At 39.4% G+C, this 25,463-nt stretch overlaps 1 protein-coding gene across 3 annotated transcripts in view; it reads left to right on the forward strand.

Annotated features, from left to right (window-relative positions):
* The window catches only part of WRNIP1 (WRN helicase interacting protein 1), a 120,695-nt gene extending 96,766 nt beyond the window's left edge, over window positions 1-23,929 (forward strand). For 2 of the 3 annotated variants that reach the window (XM_063451796.1, XM_063451797.1), the window contains exons 6-8: window positions 13,520-13,675; window positions 14,340-14,419; window positions 23,259-23,929. In XM_063451796.1, coding sequence (XP_063307866.1) covers window positions 13,520-13,675; window positions 14,340-14,419; window positions 23,259-23,519 — 497 coding nt within the window. In that variant the 3' untranslated portion in view covers window positions 23,520-23,929. Of the gene's footprint in view, window positions 1-13,519; window positions 13,676-14,339; window positions 14,420-23,258 lie in introns of those variants that run through there. The other variant, XM_063451798.1, reaches the window with a different exon arrangement.
* Window positions 23,930-25,463: the final 1,534 nt, after the last annotated feature.

The raw sequence follows: 25,463 nt of genomic DNA on the forward strand, positions 1-25,463 counted from the left end.
TGTTAGTATAATTGGCTTATATTTACCGATGGATGTTCTGCACGTTGTTTTTAAGATTGTTTCAAGATGTCTTCTTGTCCGTCTCTTGGCTTGTGTCATATCTCCTTTCTTTTTTGTGTGTCTCTCTGTCTCTCCGTTTATATGTGTTTGTTTTTTTCTGTGTATATATATATCATGGGGTTATATTAGTGATGTCCCGAACGGTTCGCTGGCGAATAGTTCCTAGCGAACATAGCGTGTTCGCATTCGCCACGGACGGCGAACATATGCAATGTTCGGTCCGCCCCCTATTTGTCATCATTGAGTAAACTTTGACCCTGTACCTCACAGTCAGCAGACACATTCCAGCCAATTAACAGCAGACCCTCCCTCCCAGACCCTCCCACCTCTTAGACATCATACAATTTAGATTAATTCTGAAGCTGCTTTCCTTTTTTTTTTATTATTTTTGTTTATTATACATTATCCTCCATAGCCAGTAACCTGTGTTTATTATACATTATCCCCCCCATAGCCAGTAACCTGTGCTTAGTATACATTATCCTCCCATAGCCAGTAACCTGTTTATTATACATTATCCTCCCAAAGCCAGTAAACTGTGTTTATTATACATTATCTCCCCCATAGCCAGTAACCTGTGCTTATTATACATTATCTCCCCCATAGCCAGTAACCTGTGTTTATTATACATTATCCCCCCACAACCAGTAACCCTGAGCGGCAGTGGGGGCCCTAAATAAAAATTGGGGGGGGACGGGGACCTAATGTCCTCCCCCCTGGCCCCCACCCCTGAGCGATGGGGGGGGACCTAATGTCCTCCCCCTGGCCCCCACCCCTGAGCGGTGGGTGGGGGCCTTAAATACAAATGGGGGGGTCCTAATGTCCTCCCCCCTGGCCCCCACCCCTGAGCGGCGGGTGGGGGTCCTAAACGCAAATGGGGGGGACCTATTGTCCTCCCCCCTGGCCCCCACCCCTAAGCAGTGGGTGGGGGCCCTAAACAAGAATAAGGGGGGGGGACCTAATGTCCTCCCCCCTGGCCCCCACCCCTGAGCAGTGGGTGGGGGCCCTAAATGAAAACCCCTAGTCACCCCCTCCTCACCATAAAAATAATGAGGGGGGACCATTTAACCTTTAAGTACCTTTAAAAAATAAAAATACACTTACCATTCGATGTTTTCTTTCTTCTAAAATATTATTTTTTCAGCCCCAAAAAAGACCAAATAAAAATCCATAATAACCGACGCAATAAAAAAAAGAAAAAAAAACAAGCGCAAAAAATAATAATCCATCTTCACCCGGCGAGGGCTCCGCGCAGACTATGCTCTGCAGGGCGGGGGAAGGCTTATAAAGCCTTGCCCCGCCCTGCAATTAGGCTCAGAGCACTCTGATTGGTGGGTTTAAGCCATCCAATCAGAATGCTCTGACAGGTAAATGAAGAGACTGACAGGTAAGTCTCTACATTTACCTGTCACAGCACTCTGATTAGTTGGTTTGAAATCCACCAATCAGAGTGCTCTGTGTCATTTTACACAGCGTGGGAAAGTTCTTTGGAATTTTCCCACGCTGTGTAATTTGACTCATAACTCTCTGATTGGTTACTTAATCCACCAATCAGAGTGTTATGAGTCAAATTACACAGCGTAGGAAAATTTCACAGAACTTTCCCACGCTGTGTAAAATGACACAGAGCACTCTGGTGGATTTCAAACCAACCAATCAGAGTGCTGTGACAGGTAAATGTAGAGACTTACCTGTCAGTCTCTTCATTTACCTGTCAGAGCATTCTGATTGGATGGCTTAAACCCACCAATCGGAGAGCTCTGAGCCTAATTGCAGGGCGGGGCAAGGCTTTATAAGCCTTCCCCCGCCCTGCAGAGCTCAGTCTGCGCGGAGCCCTCACCGGGTGAAGATGGATTTTTTTTTTTGCGCTATTTTTTTTTTTTTTTATTGTGTCGGTTATTATGGATTTTTATTTGCCCTTTTTTGGGGGGCTGAAAAAAGAAGATTTTAGAAGAAAGAAAACATCGTATAGTAAGTGTATTTTTATTTTTAAAGGTACTTAGTTAAATGGTCCCCCTCATTATTTTTAGGGTGGGGGGGTAGGTAGGAGTTTATTTTTTGGGGGGAGGGGGTGACTAGGGGTTTGGGGACCCCTAGTCACCTGGGGGAGGGGGGTTAAATATGTATTTAGGGCCCCCACCCGCCGCTCAGGGGTGGGGGCAGGACATTAGCCCCCCCCTTATTTTTGTTTATGGCCCCATCCACCGCTCAGGGGTGGGGGCCAGGGGGGAGGACATTAGGTCCTCCCCCCTTACTTTTGTTTAGGGCCCCCACCCACCGCTTAGGGGTGGGGGCCAGGGGGGAGGACATTAGGTCCCCCCCCCCCAATTTGTGTTTAGGGCCCCCACCCACCGCTCAGGGGGCCTAAACAAGAATAAGGGGGGAAGGACATTAGGTCCCACCCACCGCTCAGGGGGGAGGACATTAGGTCCCCCCCCAATTTGTATTTAGGGCCCCCACCCACCGCTCAGGGGTGGGGGCCAGGGGGAGGACATTAGGTCCCCCCCCCCAATTTGTATTTAGGGCCCCCACCCACCGCTCCGGGGTGGGGGCCAGGGGGGAGTAGTTTTAAAGCACGTTATTCCAAACAATTTAGGAATGTTAGGTGATTTATGCCCTTTATGGATTAAAACCAGACTCTGCATCAACTATGTAATTTTCCATGGGAGTTTTGCCATGGACCCCCTCCGGCATGCCACAGTCCAGGTGTTAGTCCCCTTGAAACAACTTTTCCATCACTATTGTGGTCAGAAAGAGTCCCTGTGTGTTTTAAAATTTTGTGGCAAGTCATTATGTTAATGGCTGTTGACATCATTTTGATATATATTTCTACATGTTTCAAACAGTAGGTGGGGCTGTTGGCTAACGTCAGGAGTATTACCTGCTATTATCATATAGGGTTAAACCTTGTTCAGGACAATTTAGGAATGTTTAATTTCAAGATGTTTTGGTCAGCATTTCTTCTTTTCTTTCAATGTGGACTTTGATCTCACACCAATAAACCAATGTGCCCTTGCTCACCAAAGCATTATAGCCTTTTCAGGATATTTAAGCTGTCTAACTTAACTGATCTCTTTGCTAATTACATTTTTATATGTATATAGTTTCTATATATGTATAGATTGCTAACTTAGGATATATCACACGATATTTCAATTTTTATATATAATTAATCTTAATTTATATACCTCATAGCAATATATGTGTTTTTGCTGAACACGTAGTTTTAATTAACACATACTTGTCTTATCTTTTAGTGACACAGATTTATTCACTGTCTGGCTCTTTTAGCTGACAGGGTCATACTTTGAGAAAAATGTCTTGTTTCATTTTATCACTTCATGGCATATTAGCTAAATTGCGTTTTTTCTATTATGCATGTATTATTTTTATCACACAATATATACATATTTCCTTCCTACACAATACCGCTGACTGTGTGTGTGTGTGTGTGTGTATATGTGTGTGTGTGTGTGTATTTGTGCTCCGATATTGCTAATTAAAATAGAAAATCTGTAGAAAACGTACCTGTGATTTGGTGCCATCTCTTCTCAGAAGCCGCTCCACCTTCTCTGACATTGTCATTCGTAATTGATCTCGGTCCAATCCAATGCTTCCTAGAGAAGCATTCAGGATCTAAAACACATTCGTGATAATCAAAACATTAAGGTATACTCTATGAGAAAAATCGGATGCATGCATCATCATCATAATGTGTAAAACACCAGACACAAAGACTTTTGATTATTGAAGTTTTTTGAAAAACTAGCGGCTGTTAATCTGACATCCATGAGATGTTCTCATGGCAAATATTAATTTTATGGAAAGGGGGCATCTTTCTCCTTATATTCCCACTTGTGGCCAAATTCCCCTCTGGCTTGGACCTTTTACCTTTCTATTTACATCAAAAACTGTTTGAGCAAAAATATTTCTATTTGTGTTTGTGCGTATGTATGGTTATGTGTGTGTATGTGTATATACAGTGGGATCTCGGTTTATGAATTCAATGCGTTCTCTGCGACGTTTCATATTGCAAAAAATTTGTAAACCGAAACACGGTTTCCCATAGGAATGCATTGAAAACCAATTAATCCGTTCTGGAGGTCAGAAAAAAAGTCAAAATGAGCTGGCATGGAAACCAACTCACAATGCAGAACACACAATAAAAGGCATGAAAACGATGAAGCTTAGCTCCCTACCTTTCCACAGCTTGAGAAATGCACAAAAAAGTCCCAAAACAACTGCAAACAATTTCCTGAATGGTTCCAAAACTCGAAGGGGCAGTGCTATAAACCTCCCAGGTGCAATGCATCCTGGGGAAATTTGCTTTGTATTGCAAAAAAAAATTGTAAAACTAGACATTATTTTCAATGGATTTTCATTTGTAAACCGAAAATTATGTTAACCGAGACGTTTGTAAACCGAGGTCCCACTGTGGGTGTGTATTTTGCCCTGGCGCCTGGGATGGGTAAGCCAGTTCCCTCCTCCTCCTGCTGTTTAAATCCTTGTGCAGCTCTGTGCGCCGGGAGGAAGTGAAGAACTGTAATTACTTTCTTCCGTTGCAGAGGCAGCGCAGGGGAATGGCAAGCTAACCTGGCAGGACACCAAGCCACAGAGCCGATCCTGCTCCCCGCCCGCCTTCCGCTCCGATGCTGCAGAGCCGGCCTCCCTTTACCCTGCGTTACCTCAGCGCCGGGAGGAAGTTATTACAGTTGCCGGCACACACAGAGCTGCAAGGGGCTAGAGAGACAGGAGGAGGCGGAAGGAGAGAGTCTGGAACAGCGGCTGCCTACTCACATTAGCCACAGCCTGCCCCATTAACCAGATGTCACCTGCTGCTGCCCAGTCCCACTGAACCCCAGGGGAGCCACCCTCCTGAGCCCAAAGGTAGGAGGGTGTATCTGTCGTGTGTATGTATGTATGTGTATTTGTCTGTGTGTATGTAAGAATGCTTGTGTGTATATATTGTAGTGGATCAATTATAAATAATACTTTGTGTGTCTATCTGTCTCTCTCTGTGTCTGTGTGTGTATGCCTGTCTGTTTCTGTCAGTGTGTGTGTGTGTGTCTGTCAGGCTGTGTGTCAGTCCTGGTGTCTGTCAGTAAATGTGTATGTTTAGGTCACCAGCCCCCTCTGATCGCATTGGGAATTATGGTTTTACTCCTCTTTTTTTCCAGCGTTGTGTCGGTCTCGTTGTAGCTGGCCCGCCTCCATAGCTGTGATTATCATTTACCAATCAGAATCTCCCCCACAGAAATGCATTAAATCAATTAAAAGCATCTCTATGGGAAATGTTCAGGGATCTGAGTGACAGCCACTGGAGGTTCTGGTGACTATAGTGTTCTGGTGACTATAGTGTTCTGGTGACTATAGTGTTCTGGTGACTATAGTGTTCTGGTGACTATAGTGTTCTGGTGACTATAGTGTTCTGGTGACTATAGTGTTCTGGTGACTATAGTGTTCTGGTGACTATAGTGTTCTGGTGACCATAGTGTTCTGGTGACTATAGGGGGCGGGGGGGGGAGAAATGGCTTCTAACTTTTTTAGTTGTCTCCTATATGGAAAGCAAATTTGTCAAGCCATGATATATATATTTATATATTTCAATGAAGGTAACTATTTATTTTTCTTTAGATTTATTACAGCTTTTGACCAGTGAAGATAAAATAACTGGTCAAAAATTTCAATTCCTAAATTCAGTTTTCAGATTCAGTAAGTTACTTTTAGAATTAAGAACACGTGCATCACAGGTAGCAATTTGTGTTAACTGATCTAATAATTAAATGTGTGTAGGTTAATTTAGAATGAAAATGCCTTGTTACTTCCTGGTCCGCATAGCTATACATTGCATAAAAGGTCTCTGTCAAATAATGTACCCCTCTATTAGAATGTGTTTGGATTCTGCTTTACTTTTTAATTTGTAAACATAAGTATGCATAGCGGAGTATATTTTAATGTAAAGTAGTGATGAAGAATACTTAGTTACTCTATGCACCAAAACAACTTTAGCTGACATTAAGCAGCTTTGGTGTAGAAATCATGCCCCTGCAGTCTCACTGCTCATTTCACCGCCATCTAGGAGTTAACCCCATAAGGACTACGGCTATTTTGAGATGCAATGCATAAGTGACCACAGCCTTTTTGCCATTTTTGCCATACGTTCATTCTACCACAATTTCACCCTTTATGGTTAAGTGCACCCATACATTTATGTATATGTATACATGTGTATATGTAAAAATACAAGTTTTAAAGGGGAATACAGGGGGAATGGAGTTGTGTGCAGTTTACACATTTGTAACCTTTGTATTTTATGTTGATAATACTGTGCAATTTAATATGTCAGTCACCTCTTTATGTTTATGACATGATCATGACTTGCACTTAACACCACGAGAACCTTGGTCTGTTTTATGCTTATGAGGCAGACACATAGTACAGCCTATGATGGCATGACACAAGAGAAGGGGGATATTTATAGTATTTAGTATGTCTTACCAATAATGTAAAGTTGTGCCAATTTCTGCACAAGCTTCAATGCATCGCTTTATTTCTCTTCTTTACAACTAAACAGATTTGCTGATAGGGGACTATGGTGAAATTGTTTGCCTGGTATATTTGTTCAGTTGGTTTTATTACAGGGTTTTTGGGGGGTACAAATATAACAGAATTCCAATACATACATGTAAAAAAAAAAAAAAGATGTATGCAAAAATAATTACAAATTTATTAGTGACCTTCTGTAAATTCTGTAGACATGAGTATACTTTTTACAACACACTCCACACGCAGCAAAGTAAGAAAGATTTGATTTTCTTGTAAATTTTGGAGAAAGTAATTTTATTTATTCCTTGCTTTTACTCTGTTCTTTTTAATGTGAAACTGAATGCGAACTGATGAGCATGCCTGGCGTTCGTGCCTAGAACATGTACATGTAATGCAGCATATGTACAGTTCTCAGATTGGTTGTAATGGGAAATATCAAGTAGTTGCATACGTAGCGATTTGGTATTTTTATTTCATTTTAATTGGAGAAATTGCATTTATAATTTTGTAACTAACCATTTATAAATATATAATATAACTATGTGCTACACACAGGATTACCAATGACAGGTAACACAAAATAATTAATTTTACTTTTTAAAAACTAATGGAATCTTACAAAGTTACATTGTATAGAGAGGTGAAGAAGAGTTTAGGACGTGTCAGGAATCTAAATTAATGGCAAAAATGCAGACACATGTCTTGGTAAAAGTGAACCAAAACCTTTGAAAAGTGACATGTTGGTGACAAATGGTTATCCGTAAAGATAACTAAGATGACGTCAAACGCATCACGAAATCCAGTTAACCTATTATACAAAAAGGTAAATGGAACCCTTAACAAGAATTTTCTGTGATGTAATTGTGCCATCTACTGACCAAAATCTAGATGATAGTCTGTTCGGAAAATAAATCCACAGTGCTCTATTGGTTACGATCAGCTAGTGACGTATAGAGAACTTCTCCTTTAAAAATTAAGGACAAAGGAGAGCGGGAGAACTCTCAAAGACTCAGACTCACTCACACTCGCTAGACACTCACTTTGAGGATGGACTCACATCTAACATCCAAGAGCTGACATCTGGAGCCAAAGCTGGACACACCTAATTCTTTGTATCTTTTCCAACTAACACAACTTCAGAACTCTGAAAACTTTTGTATTTTCATACAATTCTCTCATCATACTTGCATTCATAATTCCTGGGACATATCTACAAATCTGATTTAAAAAAAAAAATCTACAACATAACTGGTAATTATGCTGGTTTTATTTAATTTAATTTAATAAGAATATACTTGGATAAAAGCTGGTGATTCCAACATTAAGGAGTCATGATTCGTTAATAATATATAGAATTTGTGATTCCATTCCTGCAGGTGGACCAATGAACTCTATATTACTTTTAACTTACTTTTAGAATACCAGGCAATTATCCAGATATATTCGCTTCCGTAATTTAGAAATAGTAGATCTTAATTAGGAAAGTCATAATTCTGCAAACGTAAAATATAGTTAGAATTCTTCTTATTGGATGGACATAGGAATGGTCAATGATCTAGTATGAGAAATATATTTGTCATTGCAATGTAAAAGGATATCTTGCCTATGGGAATTGCTGCCAGCAGTGAATGAGTTAATTCTGTGTGATTTGACTGTCAGCTAAAGTTTTTATTGCTTGCTGTGTTGTTGTGTTTTGTGTTAAGTTGATTCAAAGTGAAGTGTCCTGTCTTAAATCTTGTTGAAAACTGCATACATGTCGATATAACTGTTGCTATTTAGCTGTCTATAAATTGTTAAACCACTGCCATATTGTATACTTATGTTATACCTAAATATTCCCTGATATTATCACGCATGTTACATATTATGTTTAAATTAAGAATTGTTTTCAACTTATATTTTTATAATTAATTTGTGATTAATGTGTGAGATAAAATCCTCTAATGAAACGTACTCCAGGATCTATGAGAATTAAAATAGTGGGTACCGGTAATTTTCAGCTTTAAAACATTAATCGGGGAAACTGTGCCAAGATATAAATTTTTGATATAACAACTTTTATTAATTTTTGCTAATTTTTATGAAAATATTATTTTTAATATTTGTCACCCCATAAATATCCTCACAAGATCTAGGAAGAACCGTATTACTGTATAAGGAATTAATGAAAATGTTTGGTTGTAGTCACATAAACCGAAGTGATTGAAGTTGAAGACTAAAAAAAAAAATAGTGGAAGAATTCTTCCAGGTTATTCTGGGTCCATACGTCAATTCCCATTTCCATGATCCATACTTGGAGAATATATCCATTTGTATTGAACCCTTAAGTACACAGTTTCTGTGTGCTTGGGTTGTATTTAAAAGAAACACTCTAGCCTCCATAACAACTTCATTGAAATGAACTTGCTATGGTGCCAGGATGTCCCCGGCGCAGGCCTTCCTTTGGTGGTTAAACCGTTCATAGAAACATAGAATGTGACAGCAGATAAGAGCCATTCGGCCCATCTAGTCTTCCCAATTTTATAAATACTCTTGTTAGTCCCTGGCCTTATCTTAAGTCTAGGATAGCCTTATGCCTATCTCAGGCATGCTTACACTCCCTCAACTTGCTAACCTCTACAACTTCAGCTGGAAGGCTATTCCATGCGTCCACTACCCTCTCTGTAAAGTAATACTTCCTGAAATTATTTTTAAGCTTTTGCCCCTTTAATATAAGAATTTAATTTCAGAGGTGGTTTATGCCTAAATTCTTAAACCCAGAGCTGCTTAGCTCTTCCCCTCTCCTTCTGCTTCTTCTGAGGTTTTGAATAAGGGAGCCTTGGGCAGGGAAGCCACTGATTGTCCTTGGAGTGCTTGCTAACGCTCTCATCCTTTCGACATTCATAACAATTGCTTGAGGGAAAATGTTTGCGTTTCTCAAGCCATTTTGTTGATGGGTAATTACTGGTTGATTTAAAAAAGTGTCAGCTGATATTTTTGCCAATAAGCGTCAATAAGGTTTATTTTGTGAACTTGATGTGTGCTACTGTAATAAAAATTATTTAATTGTGCTCCGCTATATCTGATGACTACAGAAAGACCCCTTACGCACACAAGTTTTTATGAAAATATACGGCCGAATCTATAAAATGCCCAGTGTAGTTTTTCAGACAAGTGGCAAATTAAAGATGTGTCTATGGCGCATTTTTGGCATTTTAGTATCTCATTTAAATTATTCCAAAAAGGCACAACTTTTGAAAATGTGGGCACCATGGTGACTCTCACATGGTAGATTTTGAGCTTTGTTGAGCTACTACAATAGTAGTGCTACTAAATGTAATTTTATGATTTATACATACACATTGCTTATTTTTTATATATATTATTTATTTTTGTAGTGCGTAGCATAACAGACATGCATAATAAGACATTTCTGAGGGACAAACATGTCAAAATAATAGTCCTATCAGTAAAAGTCAAGGGAACTGCACTTTTTGTAATCAGTGAAAATATATATATATATTTTAAACTTATGTGTGCCACTTTAATAAGATTAACTTAACTGTACTCAGCAATGTCTTCCGAGTGCATAAATCCCCCATAAAGTATACCTTTTGCAAAGTATCATTCCTTGTCCTAAACCAGTGTCAGTGTAAGCGTCAACTTAGTCATTCACCATAAGACAAAGTTGTTTCTACTTTCTACTATCGTTTCTACTATGATTTAGAAAATTCTGTGAAATTTAAATGCAGTCAATATCAATATTTCATAAAGATATGTTCCTTATGAAATACTCATAAATAGATTGTTGCTGACATAGCCACTTTATCCATTTGTTCTCCGTAGCACATGCTCAGCTTTATGAAGATGGATAATTTCTGAATAATGTGATTTATTTGGGTGCAGTAATATGCCATATATATTGCAATTTGGTGCTTACTTTTATTTATTTTTTTATAACCCTAACATGGACCATGTGCTTGTATGCCTATAAAGGTATTCGCTACACATCGCTGACCAGGCCAAAAGTTGGCCGAAACAATTGTCCATGGTTGATGTACCTCTCATGCAGAGTGAAGTTGCCGGCAGATTATATTCTATAATTTTTAACGATGCACCGAAATTTCTGCGGCCGAAAATGGGTAAAATGCTGAAAATTACACCCCTTGCCCCGTGTGCACAGACATCCCAACTCTCCCGGACGTTCCGGGAGTCTCCCGCAATTTACCAATTTTGGGGGTCTGGAACGGATCAATCAAATTTACATTAATTCTTATGGGAAATGTTATTTTGGTTCTTGAACAAATCTGAACTCCAACAGCCTTCTGGAACGGATTAAGTTTGAGTTCCTAAGTTCAACTGTATTGCACTCGGATCAGATTCTTTTTTTTTTTTTTTTTCCCTCAGGGGTTAAATATAGTTAATTTCTTAAATATTTGTAAAATATTTATTTAGTTAGCTAGGATGGGTAGAAATTAGTGGGGAAATTGGGGTATTTACTATTAGACTAGGCTAGTTTGGGGTTAACAGTAAAAAAAAAGTTAAAATGTGTTTTAAAAAGTTTAAACAAAGTTTTAAAATTGTAAATAAAAAAATATTTAAAAAAGTTTTTAAAAGTTAAAAAGGGGGGAGAAATGCTTAGTACAGTACACTTGGTACAGACTAGCAAGAAAATTATCCCATGCTAAGGTTTAAAATATGCCTTTTGAAATACCCTGCTGGGTCTTCTTCATGAAATGGTATGCCTTTGTGGGGTAGTTGGAATAAGCAACCTGCTAAATAAAACAAAACAAAACTCCACAGTAGTACATAGACCTAGCATAACATTTCAAAGTGAAAAAAATTGGAATCTCAGATGTGCCCCTTCAACGTACACATATACCTGGCAAAGGTCCATACAGGGTATTGGTGTACACGGATGACATAACTAAGCAACATATGAAGTATTATACAGCCGTAGCACACATAAAGTTTGCAAAATATACCATGCAAACTCACCGTGTGTGTCAAAAAGGCAGAAAACATGCTTATTACCACTACACTTGGTACAAGCTATTGGAAAAATGATTTCGCGCTACGATTCGAAATATGCCCTCTGAAATTCTCTAGGGTGTCTTCTTTAGGAAATGGTATGCCTTTGTGGGGTAGTTGGAATAAGTAATCTGCTAAAATACTCCAAAAAAGACCACAGACCCATCAAACCCATATATGAAAATTCACACTTAAAAATTCGAGATTGTCACATCTCTTTTATAGCACTGTTTCTTCACAAAATACTGTCTATGTCATACATTAAACTACCACAAGAAAATAATAAATCAGGGAAAAGGTCACTGAGACCTGTACACCAGTTGGACCCTACAGGGGTGTCCTGAGGGCTTAACCCTAGATTAAACTCTAAATATGCGCACAATACCCACTTAGCCCACTAAATGTAGGGAAGTGCGACTTGGAAAAGTATGAATAGTAAGTGCTAACAAGTACAAAGTAACTAAAGTGTATATACAGTACTAAAAAAAGGGGGGAGGGTGAGTGCATATCAATATCCTAAGAAGTGTATAGAGTGAAATAACTAAGATAACTATTATGGGATCATCCAATAGCAATCCTAAAATAAAACTGTATCTGGTCTTTATTGTGCCAGTCTATTATAGCATAATAACACACGCTAAATAGATGATAACCTTGTGAAAATAAAAATGAAACCAGTATGGAGAGGGTTCAATTATACAATTGAAAGTATATTGTTAGCACTTACTATTAATACTTTTCCAGATCACACTTACCCACGTTTAGTTGGTTAAGTGGGTACTGTGCGCATATTTATGGAATACATTAGGCATATTCTTTTACTCAGAAGAGGTAACTGAGCATAATTTGGGGGATTTTACGACAGTGGCATTTGTCAAATGTATGAAATACCTAGCAAAAATGCAACATGTATATACAAAATAAAATTTCTCACCACAACATTTTGCATGAATTGGTGAACAAAATGGCAGCAAGTTAAGGTACAATATACACCATATAAGATATCCTGGAGTGTCTGCTTTCTAAAATGGAAGGCCTTTGTGGGGTTATTTGAACAGTCCAACTGCTATAATGCCACAAAATCAGACATAGGACTACCAAACGCATCTATGAAAATTCTAACTAAAGAAACTGAAATAGCGTGGCCTCTGATATGGCATTAAAGCTTCACAGAGTAGTGGCAAAGACATGCAATGTGAGTATAGTTGTACTCAGCAGATGTAGCTGAACACAATATTTGGTTTTGTACAGGAGTAGACATACACATTAAAACAGCCTTGTTATGTCTGTCTGTCAAAAAACATAAACACATTTTTACTACAATATTTAGACAGTAAAAAGTGTCAACATAACCTTGGGTGAATAGCCTGTGATGTCTACTTTATATAAATATATACTTTTGCGTGGCAATTTTGTTTTCTGTGATGGTTATTAAACTTGCAAGACAAACATACCAACTTATAAAATTGTATTTGTAAACAATTGTAAATTGTATTTTGTGACCTGTAACTTTCAAAATAGACTGAAATCCTAAACATTTTGAATTACTTTTCCTAAGCTGATATTATACACACACACACACACATTTTTTTTTTTATACACCCTGATTTTGTATTTATTGGTACATATAGAGATGCAGCCCAGTATTTGATCATTTTATAGTTATACATTTATTATACTTTGCCACACATTTTTATGTTGGGTTTTGTTTTTATGTATCTGAACCATTGCACGTATCACTGCTTTTCTTTGGTTTTTGTTTTGTTTTTTATATAGCGTGTTCATAGTCGATACTAAAAATGTATGTATGCTCCTTTATAGATTTTCAATCCATATCCTAGGATAAACGGTCAATTGTAGTTAGGCTTCCTATGTAGCATTGATGTATATGTCATATTTGCAGGAGAGGAGCACTACAACTGCATCTCTGCACTTCATAAGTCTATGAGAGGGTCTGACCAGGATGCCTCTCTGTATTGGCTGGGGCGAATGCTTGAGGGAGGCGAAGATCCACTATATGTGGCTAGACGGTTAGTAAGGTTTGCCAGTGAAGACATAGGTATGTATGAATTATGAATTATTTGAATATATGTATTGAAGAAAAATAAAAACAGCACAGTTTTGCATGGACGCTGAAATACTAATTAAAGTCTTAACAGAGTTTTGTAGTTTTACTCCTGATTTTAGGTTTATATCCTGATGTTGGGAATTGAAATAGCCAAGTATAGTTATACTTTTTAGATTTAAAAAATGCATGGGTGTAGTGTTAAAGTCCTGCTCTTTCTATGTCCAAATGGTACCCCACTGGATACACGTACGAGTTGAGAAACTTTAGTCCATTTGATCTTGTTTGTGTCATTGTAAGCAATTTCTCTTTTGTAAATTGCAGATGTTTAATTGGAAAATGTTTTAATGTTTTGTTTACCCATCTCCTATATTTATGAAGTAAAGTATGTGTCTGTGGTATCCAAAAATGTAAAAGGAAATGTAGAAATCCACAACATTTATCTTTATTTTGGAATGGAGTGCCTCCTACTTTGCTCTCTGTAAATTGCTCTTGCAATCTCTACATTCTCCAAATATTCCTGCTTTTGAACAAAACAAACTTCTCTGTTTATAGTGATGTAACGCTATCACAATTCCTGATTAGTATGATAATAATAATGCAATGTATCCCCTACATGTGGGTGTGTCAACTGTTGTTTCCATGTTTTCATATCTAGGACTAGCTGATCCCTTGGCCCTACCACAAGCAGTGTCTGCTTACCAAGCCTGCCATTTTATTGGAATGCCTGAATGTGATGTAAGTTAACTTCTGCTCTATATAGATTATTATTTTATTATTTATATAGCGCCAACAAATTCTGTAGCAATGTATATATTAGATATATATCATGGTGAATTTAAATGTCCAATTGATAGTGCATGGAAATTGATATCTTGCCCCGCTTTTTTTTTTCCCATCTGTGTCAAAAGAAGCAGGGCACGATATTATTATTATTTTTTTTTAAATGCCACAGTTAAATATGAATCATTTAGGGCGGAGCTTAACCACGGAACGAGCGGGCGCATGTTAAGCGAGCTCCGGCAAAATCACGACTAATCACCGACAAATATACCTCTTACAGCCCTTATAATCCCACCAACCGACGGCCAGGGCAGGGGAGCAAAGCACTCACCTGATCGATGCCCTTTCTATACCGCCAGACGGGACGGAAAGCACGCCGCACATCCACGGCCTACCCAGACTACAGGGCCTTCAAAACGGCGCTCCACAACGCGGTTTTCTCCACTGCCATAACGCCCACGGAGCACACAGCCACCGACCCGGCAAACATGGGACGAAAATCCCAGCGAATAGCAACAGGTGCGTGCAAAGACACACAGGACATTAGCACCATGCTCCAGCGCACTGCGGCCCCGAAAATGGCGGCCACACCCGACCCAGACACAAGCTCCACATGCTCGGAGCTCGCCATGGGGGACACCCTAGAACATCACCCATCCCAAGCTGACCCTGATGCACTGACACCAGCCACAAAATTAGACATTAAAAACCTCCTAATGGAGCTAAAACAAATGTCTGCGGCAGACATGGCTTTAATGAAAACGGAGGTCCAGGCGGTCACAGACCAAGTGAAGACCACTGAAGAAGATATCATAGATATCCAAAACGAAATGAGGAGCCTAAAAGAAACAGTGCACCACTTAAAAACCTCACACACAACCTTGACCAACAAGCTGGAAGCAGCGGAAGAGAGAAGCCGTAAGAGCAACGTGAAAATCAGGGGTATCCCTGAAGAAATAAGTCAGGCGGAGCTGCCGCACTACTTTAGACGCCTGGCCGCTAACATATTGCCACATGCACAGGCCAAAAAATTAACTATAGCGGGGATATTTCGTATCCGGAAATCGCCACAGACACCCCCCCAAGCAACCAGAGACGTGATCGTACGGTGCAATACCCAAACAGACAGAAATGCCATCTTCGCTGCCCTAAAAGGCAAAACACCATTGGACTTTGAAACCGCAAGTCTTACCTTTTATCAGGACCTGACACGATCCACACTCCAATGGAGAAGAACCCTGCGCCCTACGACCCGCCGCCTCCAAGACGCCAAGTTGATATACCGCTGAACGGCACCACTCTACACCTCAACTCCACGCAGGAGGTAGACTCTTTCCTTAGGGCACTGGGACTCCCACAAGGGTCTGACCACAAAGAAGAGCCCGCCAGCTCCCATATGTGGGACCCCACCAGGACTGTCCCTTTTATACCGAGGGGAAGAAGAGCCCCTGAGGCAACCACATGACACCACTGACTGCATTTCAACCCATAAGCGCACTCCACCAATGCAGCCTCTGCCGTTGTAATTTGTTTTTCGTTATAACTTGTTTCGAATTATTATTCCCATGTTTATTGCATTGCACCTAGGCACCACTGTAAGGCACACTATTCCCGGGATTAAAGGCCTAAGTTATGGCAAAAATCCTGCACACCGCTGTAGCCACAACGAGTAGCACATTACACAGTAAAACACTCTCAGGTTAGGGCCAACATCAGGCCGCAGGTATATTCCGCCCTCCCGCGGCCTCCCTGGTTAGGGGCCACTAACCACTTGACACCGCACGAGTATCAATTAAACACATGGGGTAACCCAGGGATAAAGTTAACTACGCCCACACCAAACGAGCAGAACCTGGGACCCTAACCAGAGCCACACTAACAAGGAGTGGTGCAAAATTCTTTATCGCCATAGCTAATATTTCGAATCACTAACACGGGACGAGGAATAGTTATCTAGAACCCTACACACACACTGGAAGTACAGAATATACTACACTCCTACAACTCCTTCCTCCAAACAGGAGACTATGGCGATCTAGCGATACTTCTAAGAATGTTGTAACGTAAGAACTTACTTTCCTAATTTAAAATTGTGCAAAGTATTTCAATGCCAAATGTTTATTCATGTTTTATGTCTTAAAGCCTGAGACAGCTGTTATGGCATCTCAAGTGACTATGTTATGTAAATGCACAACAAAAATAAAGAATTAAAAAAATATATATATGAATCATTTATTCTTATTTGACTAGAACATAGGAAACCTGTAAGCTTTTGAATAGGTAGTTTAACCATTATGTATATAAAGCAATTGCAGCTTATAGAAATATGCATGGTTATAGCATGCAAATAAAACATTTATATTCCTACTAAATGCTCTACTTTTACATCGTGTAGTGACACATTTTGTGAAAATTTGCTTGATATTTGAAATCTTTGCTTATGTAATTGAGCATTTAAGGAAGCCATTCTCCCGGATTTTTTATTATTTCTTTAAAATATATATATATATATATTTTTTTTATAATAATTATTTATTGAAAATGTTTTTCTTCTTAACAACAAAACATATAACATATACAAAAAGAAAAACAATAAATTAATTGTGAATATCCTATGCAACCATATGACATAAATTACCATAACAACAAAGATAGTAATGTATCCAATGGCATTAATATCATTTAAATTCACAAAGTTAAACATACGTACAAAAAAAAATAAACCCAAAACCCATCAGAGCAGGAGAGAGTAGATAACCATTAATATTAGGGGAGACACTGTCCAAAAAAAAAAAAAAAAACAGAGAAAAAAAACGAGAGATAGCACACATACTCAATACATCCGGTCCTATGCGTCCACACATGACCTTTTGGCGTTGTCAATGTATATACCGTATATACTCGAGTATAAGCCGACCCGAATATAAGCCGAGGCCCCTAATTTTTCCCCAAAAAACTGGGAAAACTTATTGACTCGAGTATAAGACTAGGGTGGGAAATGCAGCAGCTACTGGTAAATTTCTAAATAAAATTAGATCCTAAAAAAAATATATTAATTGAATATTTATTTACAGTGTGTGTATAATGAATGCAGTGTGTGCGTATGAGTGCAGCGTGTGTGTGTATGAGTGCAGCGTGTGTGTATGAGTGCAGTGTGTGTATGAGTGCAGTGTGTGTATGAGTGCAGCGTGTGTGTGTATGAGTGCAGCGTGTGTGTGTATGAGTGCAGCGTGTGTGTGTATGAGTGCAGCGTGTGTGTGTATGAGTGCAGTGTGTGTGTGTGTGAATGCAGTGTGTGTGTGTATGAATGCAGTGTGTGTGAGTGCAGTGTGTGTATGAATGCAGTGTGTGTATGAATGCAGTGTGTGCAGGGCCGGTGCAAGGATATTTGCCCCCCCCCCATATGTCCTGACCTCCCCTCCTCCTCCCTCAGTGGTCCTTACCTTCCCACCCCCGTGTTCCTTCACCCCCCTCCCCCAGTGGTCCTGACTCACCCCTCCCCTAGTGGTCCTTACTTCCCCCTCCCCTCCCCTAGTGGTCCTTACTTCCCCCTCCCCTTCCCTAGGGGTCCTTATCCCCCCCTCCCTCCCCTAGTGGTCCTTATCCCCCCTCCCTCCCCTAGTGGTCCTTATCCCCCCTCCCTCCCATAGTGGTCCTTATCCCCCTCCCTCCCATAGTGGTCCTTATCCCCCCCCTCCCTTCCTCCCATAGTGGTCCTTATCCCCCCCTTCCCTCCCATAGTGGTCCTTATCCCCCCCTCCCTCCCATAGTGGTCCTTATCCCCCCCCTCCCTCCCATAGCGGTCCTTATACCCCCCTCCCTCCCATAGTGGTCCTTATCCCACCCCCTCCCTCCCATAGTGGTCCTTATCCCCCCCCTCCCTCCCATAGCGGTCCTTATACCCCCCCTCCCTCCCATAGTGGTCCTTATACCCCCCCCCCCCTCCCACAGTGGTCCTTATACCCCCTTTTTTTTTTTATTATTATTATTATTTTTTTTTATTATTATTTCTTATTTTATTTTTTTTTCGTCCCCCCTCCCTGCTTGATACATGGCAGGGAGGGGGGCTCTCCTTCCCTGGTGGTCCAGTGGCAGTTCAGTGGGGGGGAGAGGGGGGCTGGCAGAGCTGTACTTACCTGTTCTGCAGCTCCTGTCAGCTCTCTCCTCCTCTGCGCCGTCCGTGCAGCTCCCTCTGTCAGCTCCCAGTGTAAGTCTCGCGAGAGCCGCGGCTCTCGCGAGACTTACACTGGGAGCTGACCGAGGTGCTGAACGGACGGCGCGGAGGAGGAGAGAGCTGACAGGAGCTGCAGAACAGGTAAGTACAGCTCTGCCAGCCCCCCTCTCCCCCGGTCTGTATTATGGCAATGTAAATTGCCATAATACAGACCTTGACTCGAGTATAAGCCGAGTTGGGGTTTTTCAGCCCAAAAAATGGGCTGAAAAACTCGGCTTATACTCGAGTATATACGGTAAATAAATAGAAAATTATACGAGGATTGATAAGTATTATTCTATTATAGAAGTAGTCAGTAATTGAGTAACCAATCAAATCACCCAAATATGTCCTTTACACAGACACATTATCTTTTCATTAACCCCTTAAGGACCAAACTTCTGGAATAAAATGGAATAATGACGTGTCACACACGTCATGTGTCCTTAAGGGGTTAAGAAAGATTTGAGAGTAATTCAGAAAACAATTCTTCTTTTCTGTTAGACACTAAGCCTATATTATTTATTAAGCCTTTTTCCATCATCACCTGAAATTTGATTTGCTTAATCAGAAGGGATTTTTGAAAAGGGATAAATGATCTCCAACTTCTGGCAATTAGAATTTTTGCCGCGACAAAGCAATGAATAGCTATTACAACATTTCTTGATTTAAGATTCCAATTTAAATGCAAAAGAGCAACTGCCGGATTCTGGGCTAAGGATGTTTGAGACAGCGACCTAAAAATGGAAAAAGCCCAAGACCATAAAGGGCAAACCAACGGACAGGACCACCATATGTGTAAGTAAGTACCTATATGGGTTCCACATCTCCAACATGTAGAGTCATAATTATCATACATTTTAGCAATTCTTGCCGGGGTGAAATACCACCTAGAGAGAAGTTTAAAATGGCATTCCACCAAATTTAAACAATGGATATGTTTAGAGATGTGGGTTAATGAAGTATTAACCCACATATCCGTTTCGGATATATCCATATTTAGGTCGCATTCCCAAATTTTAATAAGTTTGTAAGGAGTGGAATTTAATGAATCCAAAATCTGATTAGCAGTCGAAGTTACCTTTTTTAGAGACTTATAGTTGAAAATATGTTCTAAATGAGTAGAAAAAGAAGAAGAGCTCTTTATGAGGTTCTTTTCAATATAATTCTTTATTCGGAGGTAAGTAAAAATCTCCCGACGGGGAATATGTAGGAGATCGACAATGGACTGAAAGGGTAAAATATTATCAGCCATCATAAGGTCTGAGATTCTCATTTTATCGGTATCTGCCCAATGTTTTAATGTTAGATCTTGTATATTTATCTCCAGTAATCTAAGTCTAGAAGATCTAGGTATACATTGGCGGAGACCTAAACATTTTTTAATTTCATCCCACTCCTCTAAAGACTGTAACAAAACCGTGGAGTTAATTTGAGACCTAATAGGAATTTTGGTTGGCTCTGTCCACATAATGTATTGCAGATTCAAAATAGAGGATCCATCGGATTCTATTTTAAACCAGGGTTCTTGCATCACCGAAGGATCTTGTAATAAATAATTGTGTCTGATCATATTGGCATAATAATTATAGAAAATGTTTGGAAAATGTAAACCACCCTTCGCTAATTTTTTGGACAAAATTTTTCGACTAATCCTAGGAGTTTTGTTCTTCCAGATGAATTTAGAAAAAGCGGCTTGTATCATTATAAGCCAAGATTTGTGTACTCTGAGTGGAATCATATAAAAAAAGATAAGACCACTTTGAGAGGATATACGAGTTTATAATATTTATTTTGCCTAACCATGAGATTTCCAAGTTTTTCCAAGTTTTAAGTTTTTGGTTAGTATGTTTCATTAAATATAGTATATTCTTTTCCATAGTATTTTTTATATCTAATGGAATAATCAATCCCAAATAATTCAATTCCGTATTGGTCCAAATAAAATTATATTTATGGGATAGGGTTTCAATAAGATTATCCATATTCATATATAGCGCAGAGGATTTAGAGATGTTTAACTTAAAATTAGAGATCTTAGAATAATTATCTATCTCTTGCATTAAAAAATGTAACGAGAGTTCTGGAGAGGTGAGGGTAATTAATGAATCATCCGCATATAATGAAATCTTTAGATCAATATCTTTAATTAAGACACCCTTGATCAGAGAATTTTTCCTAATATGAAGAGCAAGGGGCTCAAGTGACAAAATATACAGAAGTGGGGATAGTGGACACCCTTGCCTTGTACCTTGCCAAACCATCCAGCAACTATATTGGGACCGACCGTTCGAGCGGACGGAGAGGAATACAAAATCAAAATTGCATTATGAATCCAGCCGTTGAATCCAAACGCAGTCAACACCTCTGCTAAATACCCCCACCCGACCCTTTCAAAGTATTTTTCAGCATCTAAAGACAGGGTCAGGAGGGGAAAACCCTGTCTGTAGGCTTTATCCAAGATATCCAGTAATCTTCTAACATTATTTGAGGCCATCCTTCCTGGGGTAAAACCAATTTGGTCTGGATCAATAATAGTGGCTATTATTTTCTTAATTCTTTCTGCAATAATAGCTGAATACATCTTTATATCAACATTGATCAACGCTATTGGTCTATAATTTGAGGGGTTAGAGCTGTCCTTGTTTTGTTTAAGTATAGGAATAATATTTGCTTGGAGGAGTTCTTTAGGAATAGTTTTGTTGACTGCCATATAATTAAAACATTCAGTTAGTGGTTTTATTAAATAAGTCTTCATATATTTATAATAAAGATTGGTAAAACCATCAGGGCCCGGAGTTTTATTAGATAGCAATCTATCTACTTGAGATTGAACTTCTTGGTACGAGATTGGTTTATTTAGCATGATTAAGTCTGAATCTGATAATTTCGGAATCTTCGATAAATAGTCTCTAATATCAGAGGATTTAGGATTAAGATTTAGATTGTATAAATCCTCATAAAATTTTAAATGCCTTTTAAATGCCTTTCCAATCTGTTCAGGGGAGGAAAAAATATTGTGTCCATCTGTGAGATGGTCCACCTTGTTTTTTGCATATTGTTTTTGTAATCTCTTTGTAAGATTTTTATTCGCTCTATTCCCAGTGTAGTAATTTGAAAGCCTTAATTTATTTATATTATTCCTAATTTTTTCTTCCTCAATTATATTGATTGACTTTTGTATATCCTTTAGACGAAGTTTTAATTCTGGGGTTGAGTGTTTTTTATTTAAAGTAGATACATTATAAAATTCAATATACAGATCCGACAAATTACCCGCATTTTTTTCCTAAAAATATGGCCTAGTTTAGTTAGCCTCTCATAACCGATTTGTGGGTACACCAGTTTATGGCTGGAGAAGTATCTATTGATTTATTTTCTTCCCAAAAATATATAAGTAATTTAGTCAGTTCCTCTCTATTTTTTTGATCTTGGATAAGAGCATTATTTAGCCTCCATGTAGTTCTACCTGGGAGTTGGGGAGCACCCAATTCCATCAGAATATAACTGTGATCCGACCAAACATTATCATTAATTGTTACTTTGTTAAAACGAGGAATAGAGGAGGCATTGGTTAGACAATAATCTATCCGTGAATAGGTGTTATGAACACTAGACCGGTGAGAATAATCTCTTTCTAACGGATGGAGAAGTCTCCAAATATCATATAGATTGTATAATTTGGAGATAAGTTGTAGTTTTTTAGCTTGTTTAGAAGCTCTCTTATCTCTACTGACTTGAGATATATATGTTTTGTCAAGATTAACATACACAATTAAAATCCCCTGCAATTATAAGTGTGCCCTTGATTATTTTTTCCAATAAACGAGAAAACAAGGCCATTGGATCTATATTTGGAAGATATACATTGACCAAAGTATATAATTTATGATCTATTTTACATGAAATATTATGAAATATTTTTTAATGTATAAAGTACAAGCGTTTTGAAAATTGGCGCTTTACATAGCACCAATGTGTTTGTGTTTTGCTTGTAGCAGATACATGCTTTGTAACTAACATACCGTTATACTTATTGAGGTGGTAAATGATTATTGTACTATTATTTAAAAAAAAAAAAAAACACTGTAATCACCCAAATCACTTCATCTCAACAAAGTTTTATGGGTGCAGTGGCTTTGTTTTTTCTCCTACATTGTAAATCTTTTTCATTATGGGTTAAACACACCACTGGTGGTTGTCTTCCTGAGAGTTCTTCTGCAGTGAGAACAGTCTTGCTTGTTTCTTCACTGATGGAAGCATTTGATTGCCACATTGCGCTGATTGCTGAGAATGCACATTAATTCCTCAATGCTTCTGCGTGAGAAGCCTTTGATTGGACAAAATGGTTATCAAGCCTGATGACCTCAGCTAAGGTAAGCCAGGCTGCTCAGAAGTGGCTGTGTCAGGTAATGGGTTAATTGAAATGTTTTTGTAGTGAAAACAAGGCCTTGAAATCCAAATAACCTCATTAGCACTAGGTGGCTTGGGTTAAGTGTTCACCTATAGTGTTCCTTTACTCCAAATAGATTGGAAAAGCTTTGTAAAATCTGTATTATTAAATTACTTTCTCTTTTTCAGGTGATACTAGCTCAATGTGTGATGTATTTGGCCCAGGCTCCAAAGTCAATAGCAGTATACAGTGCATATGGCAAGGTGAAAGACTGTTTGAAGAACCACAAGGGGCCTCTACCACCTGTTCCGCTACACTTGAGAAACGCACCAACCAAACTAATGAAAGGCCTAGGTTATGGGAAAGGCTATAAATATAATCCTAAATACAGTAAACCAGTAGTGCAAGACTACCTGCCACCAGAGATGAAAGGGATCAAATTTGTTTAATTATATTAGCCCACTGTTGTATGAACATATGTCTGTGCTGTTATGTGTTTTTCTTTTTTGTAATTCTTTCTAATCATACATAAAAAGGTAGACTATGTACTTGACTCTTCTAACCGAAAGTTAAATATGAAATGTTTAAAGATTACCGTTCCTGCCACTAATATTATCAGAGTTCTTGTTTCTTCTTGTGTATTTAACATCTCTGTTCCAGCAACACCAATAGATTAGTAATGTAGTTATAATTATTGAAATAGCAACTGTCATAACTTAATTATTTTAATATTATGCTTTTTTATTTCCTATATTTAACAAATATGTGTTTGTGAGATCTGAAAAATAAGGTCTCTATCCTGAACTCTCCAACTTGACTGCCTGTCCATCTTTGTAATTAAAAACAAAAAAAACAAAAACCCTTTGCACCTGTCAGTATAGAGTCTGGAGGAGTTTTACAAACTCATGTTACATGTTAATTGCTGTGCCTGGACTGAACTGGATTGTGATGTTGGTTGCTAAATCTTTAAAGAAACAATCTAAAGTTATAAATAATTCTATTTATAACTTTTGTTTTTTATTCCTCTTTAAATCATTGGGTCCACCTGTTAATCTGGCTAATCCAATGCTTCTTATAGAAAAGCCAATGGAACTTTTCAGAGCACGCGTAGCAGTCACCATACTGCAAGTAATCAGGTCCGTCTTTTAGAAAGGCATTGGATGTAGTGCTTAATTTTGAAAAGAATCAAGTGTTTAAGAGAAACCAAATGTGAAGACTGTCGGCAATTGCCTGGTTATAGAACCAGGGTCATAGTCACAACTTGCAAAATCCAATGTTTAGTGAATACATTCCATTGTGTTAGAGAACATGCATCTATAATGCAACTGTAGGTGAAATGGTATGATCTAACCATGTACAATTGTAATTTGGATGTTGCATCTCACCCTGCAATAATAGAATGAAAGCTTAACAATATATTAAAGCGGCACTGTCATGCCGAATTCCGTTTTTTTTTTAACCCCCCTCCCGCCTCAACTACATCCAATCGACCCCCTAGTCATCCCCAAATGCCCCTATGCCCCCCACATTACCTATTTTTTATTCTTTATTTTCTGCCCGATCTTTATTCAGGGCGCCGCCATCTTTGTGTGGGTAGGTGAAGTCCCTGTGGGAAACGTCATCTACCCACACTAGATAGCCCTGAGATTCCCGCACATGCCCAGTGAAACACCTGGACATGCGAACGGGAATTTCACCTATTCATTCATTCATCAGACAGACGAATGAATGAATAGAAAAAATTAGACGAACAAACTAACACTGTGTATCAGTGTTAGTTTGTTCGTTCAGTTTATTACAAGGAGGGAGCTACCGGCGTGCAGCTCCCTCCTTGTAATATGTAACTATAGAAGCGGCAGGGAGCAGAGCTCCCCACCACTTCATAAGCCCCCCAGGTCCCCCCCTCACTCTATGGGGGTCAATATGACCCCCATAATAGCACAAGGGAGATTAAAATCTCCCCAATGCCCCTACTCGCTATATCGCGAGTAGGGGCATGTCCACTAAACAGTGAGCAGCCTGTGGCTGCTCACTGTAAAAAAAAAAAAAAAAAAAAAAGGGTAATAAGGGGGGGACGGGGGGCCTACTGTCCTCCCCCGCCGGCCCCCACCCCTGGACGGCGGGTGGGGGCCATAATGGGAATGAGGGGGGACCTACTGTCCTCCCCTCAGGCCCCCACCCCTGGGCGGCGGGTGGGGGCCATAATAGTAATAAGGGGGGGGGGGACCTACTGTCCTCCACCCCCCGGCCCCCACCCCTGGGCGGCGGGTGGGGGCCATAATAGTAATAGGGGGGGGGGGACCTACTGTCGTCCCTCCCCCGGCCCCCACCCCTGGGCGGCGGGTGGGGGCCATAATAGTAATAAGGGGGGGGGACCTACTGTCCTCCAGCCC

The sequence above is a fragment of the Pelobates fuscus genome, chromosome 4 (genome assembly GCF_036172605.1).
Source record: "Pelobates fuscus isolate aPelFus1 chromosome 4, aPelFus1.pri, whole genome shotgun sequence".
NCBI classification, from domain to species: Eukaryota; Metazoa; Chordata; class Amphibia; order Anura; family Pelobatidae; genus Pelobates; species Pelobates fuscus.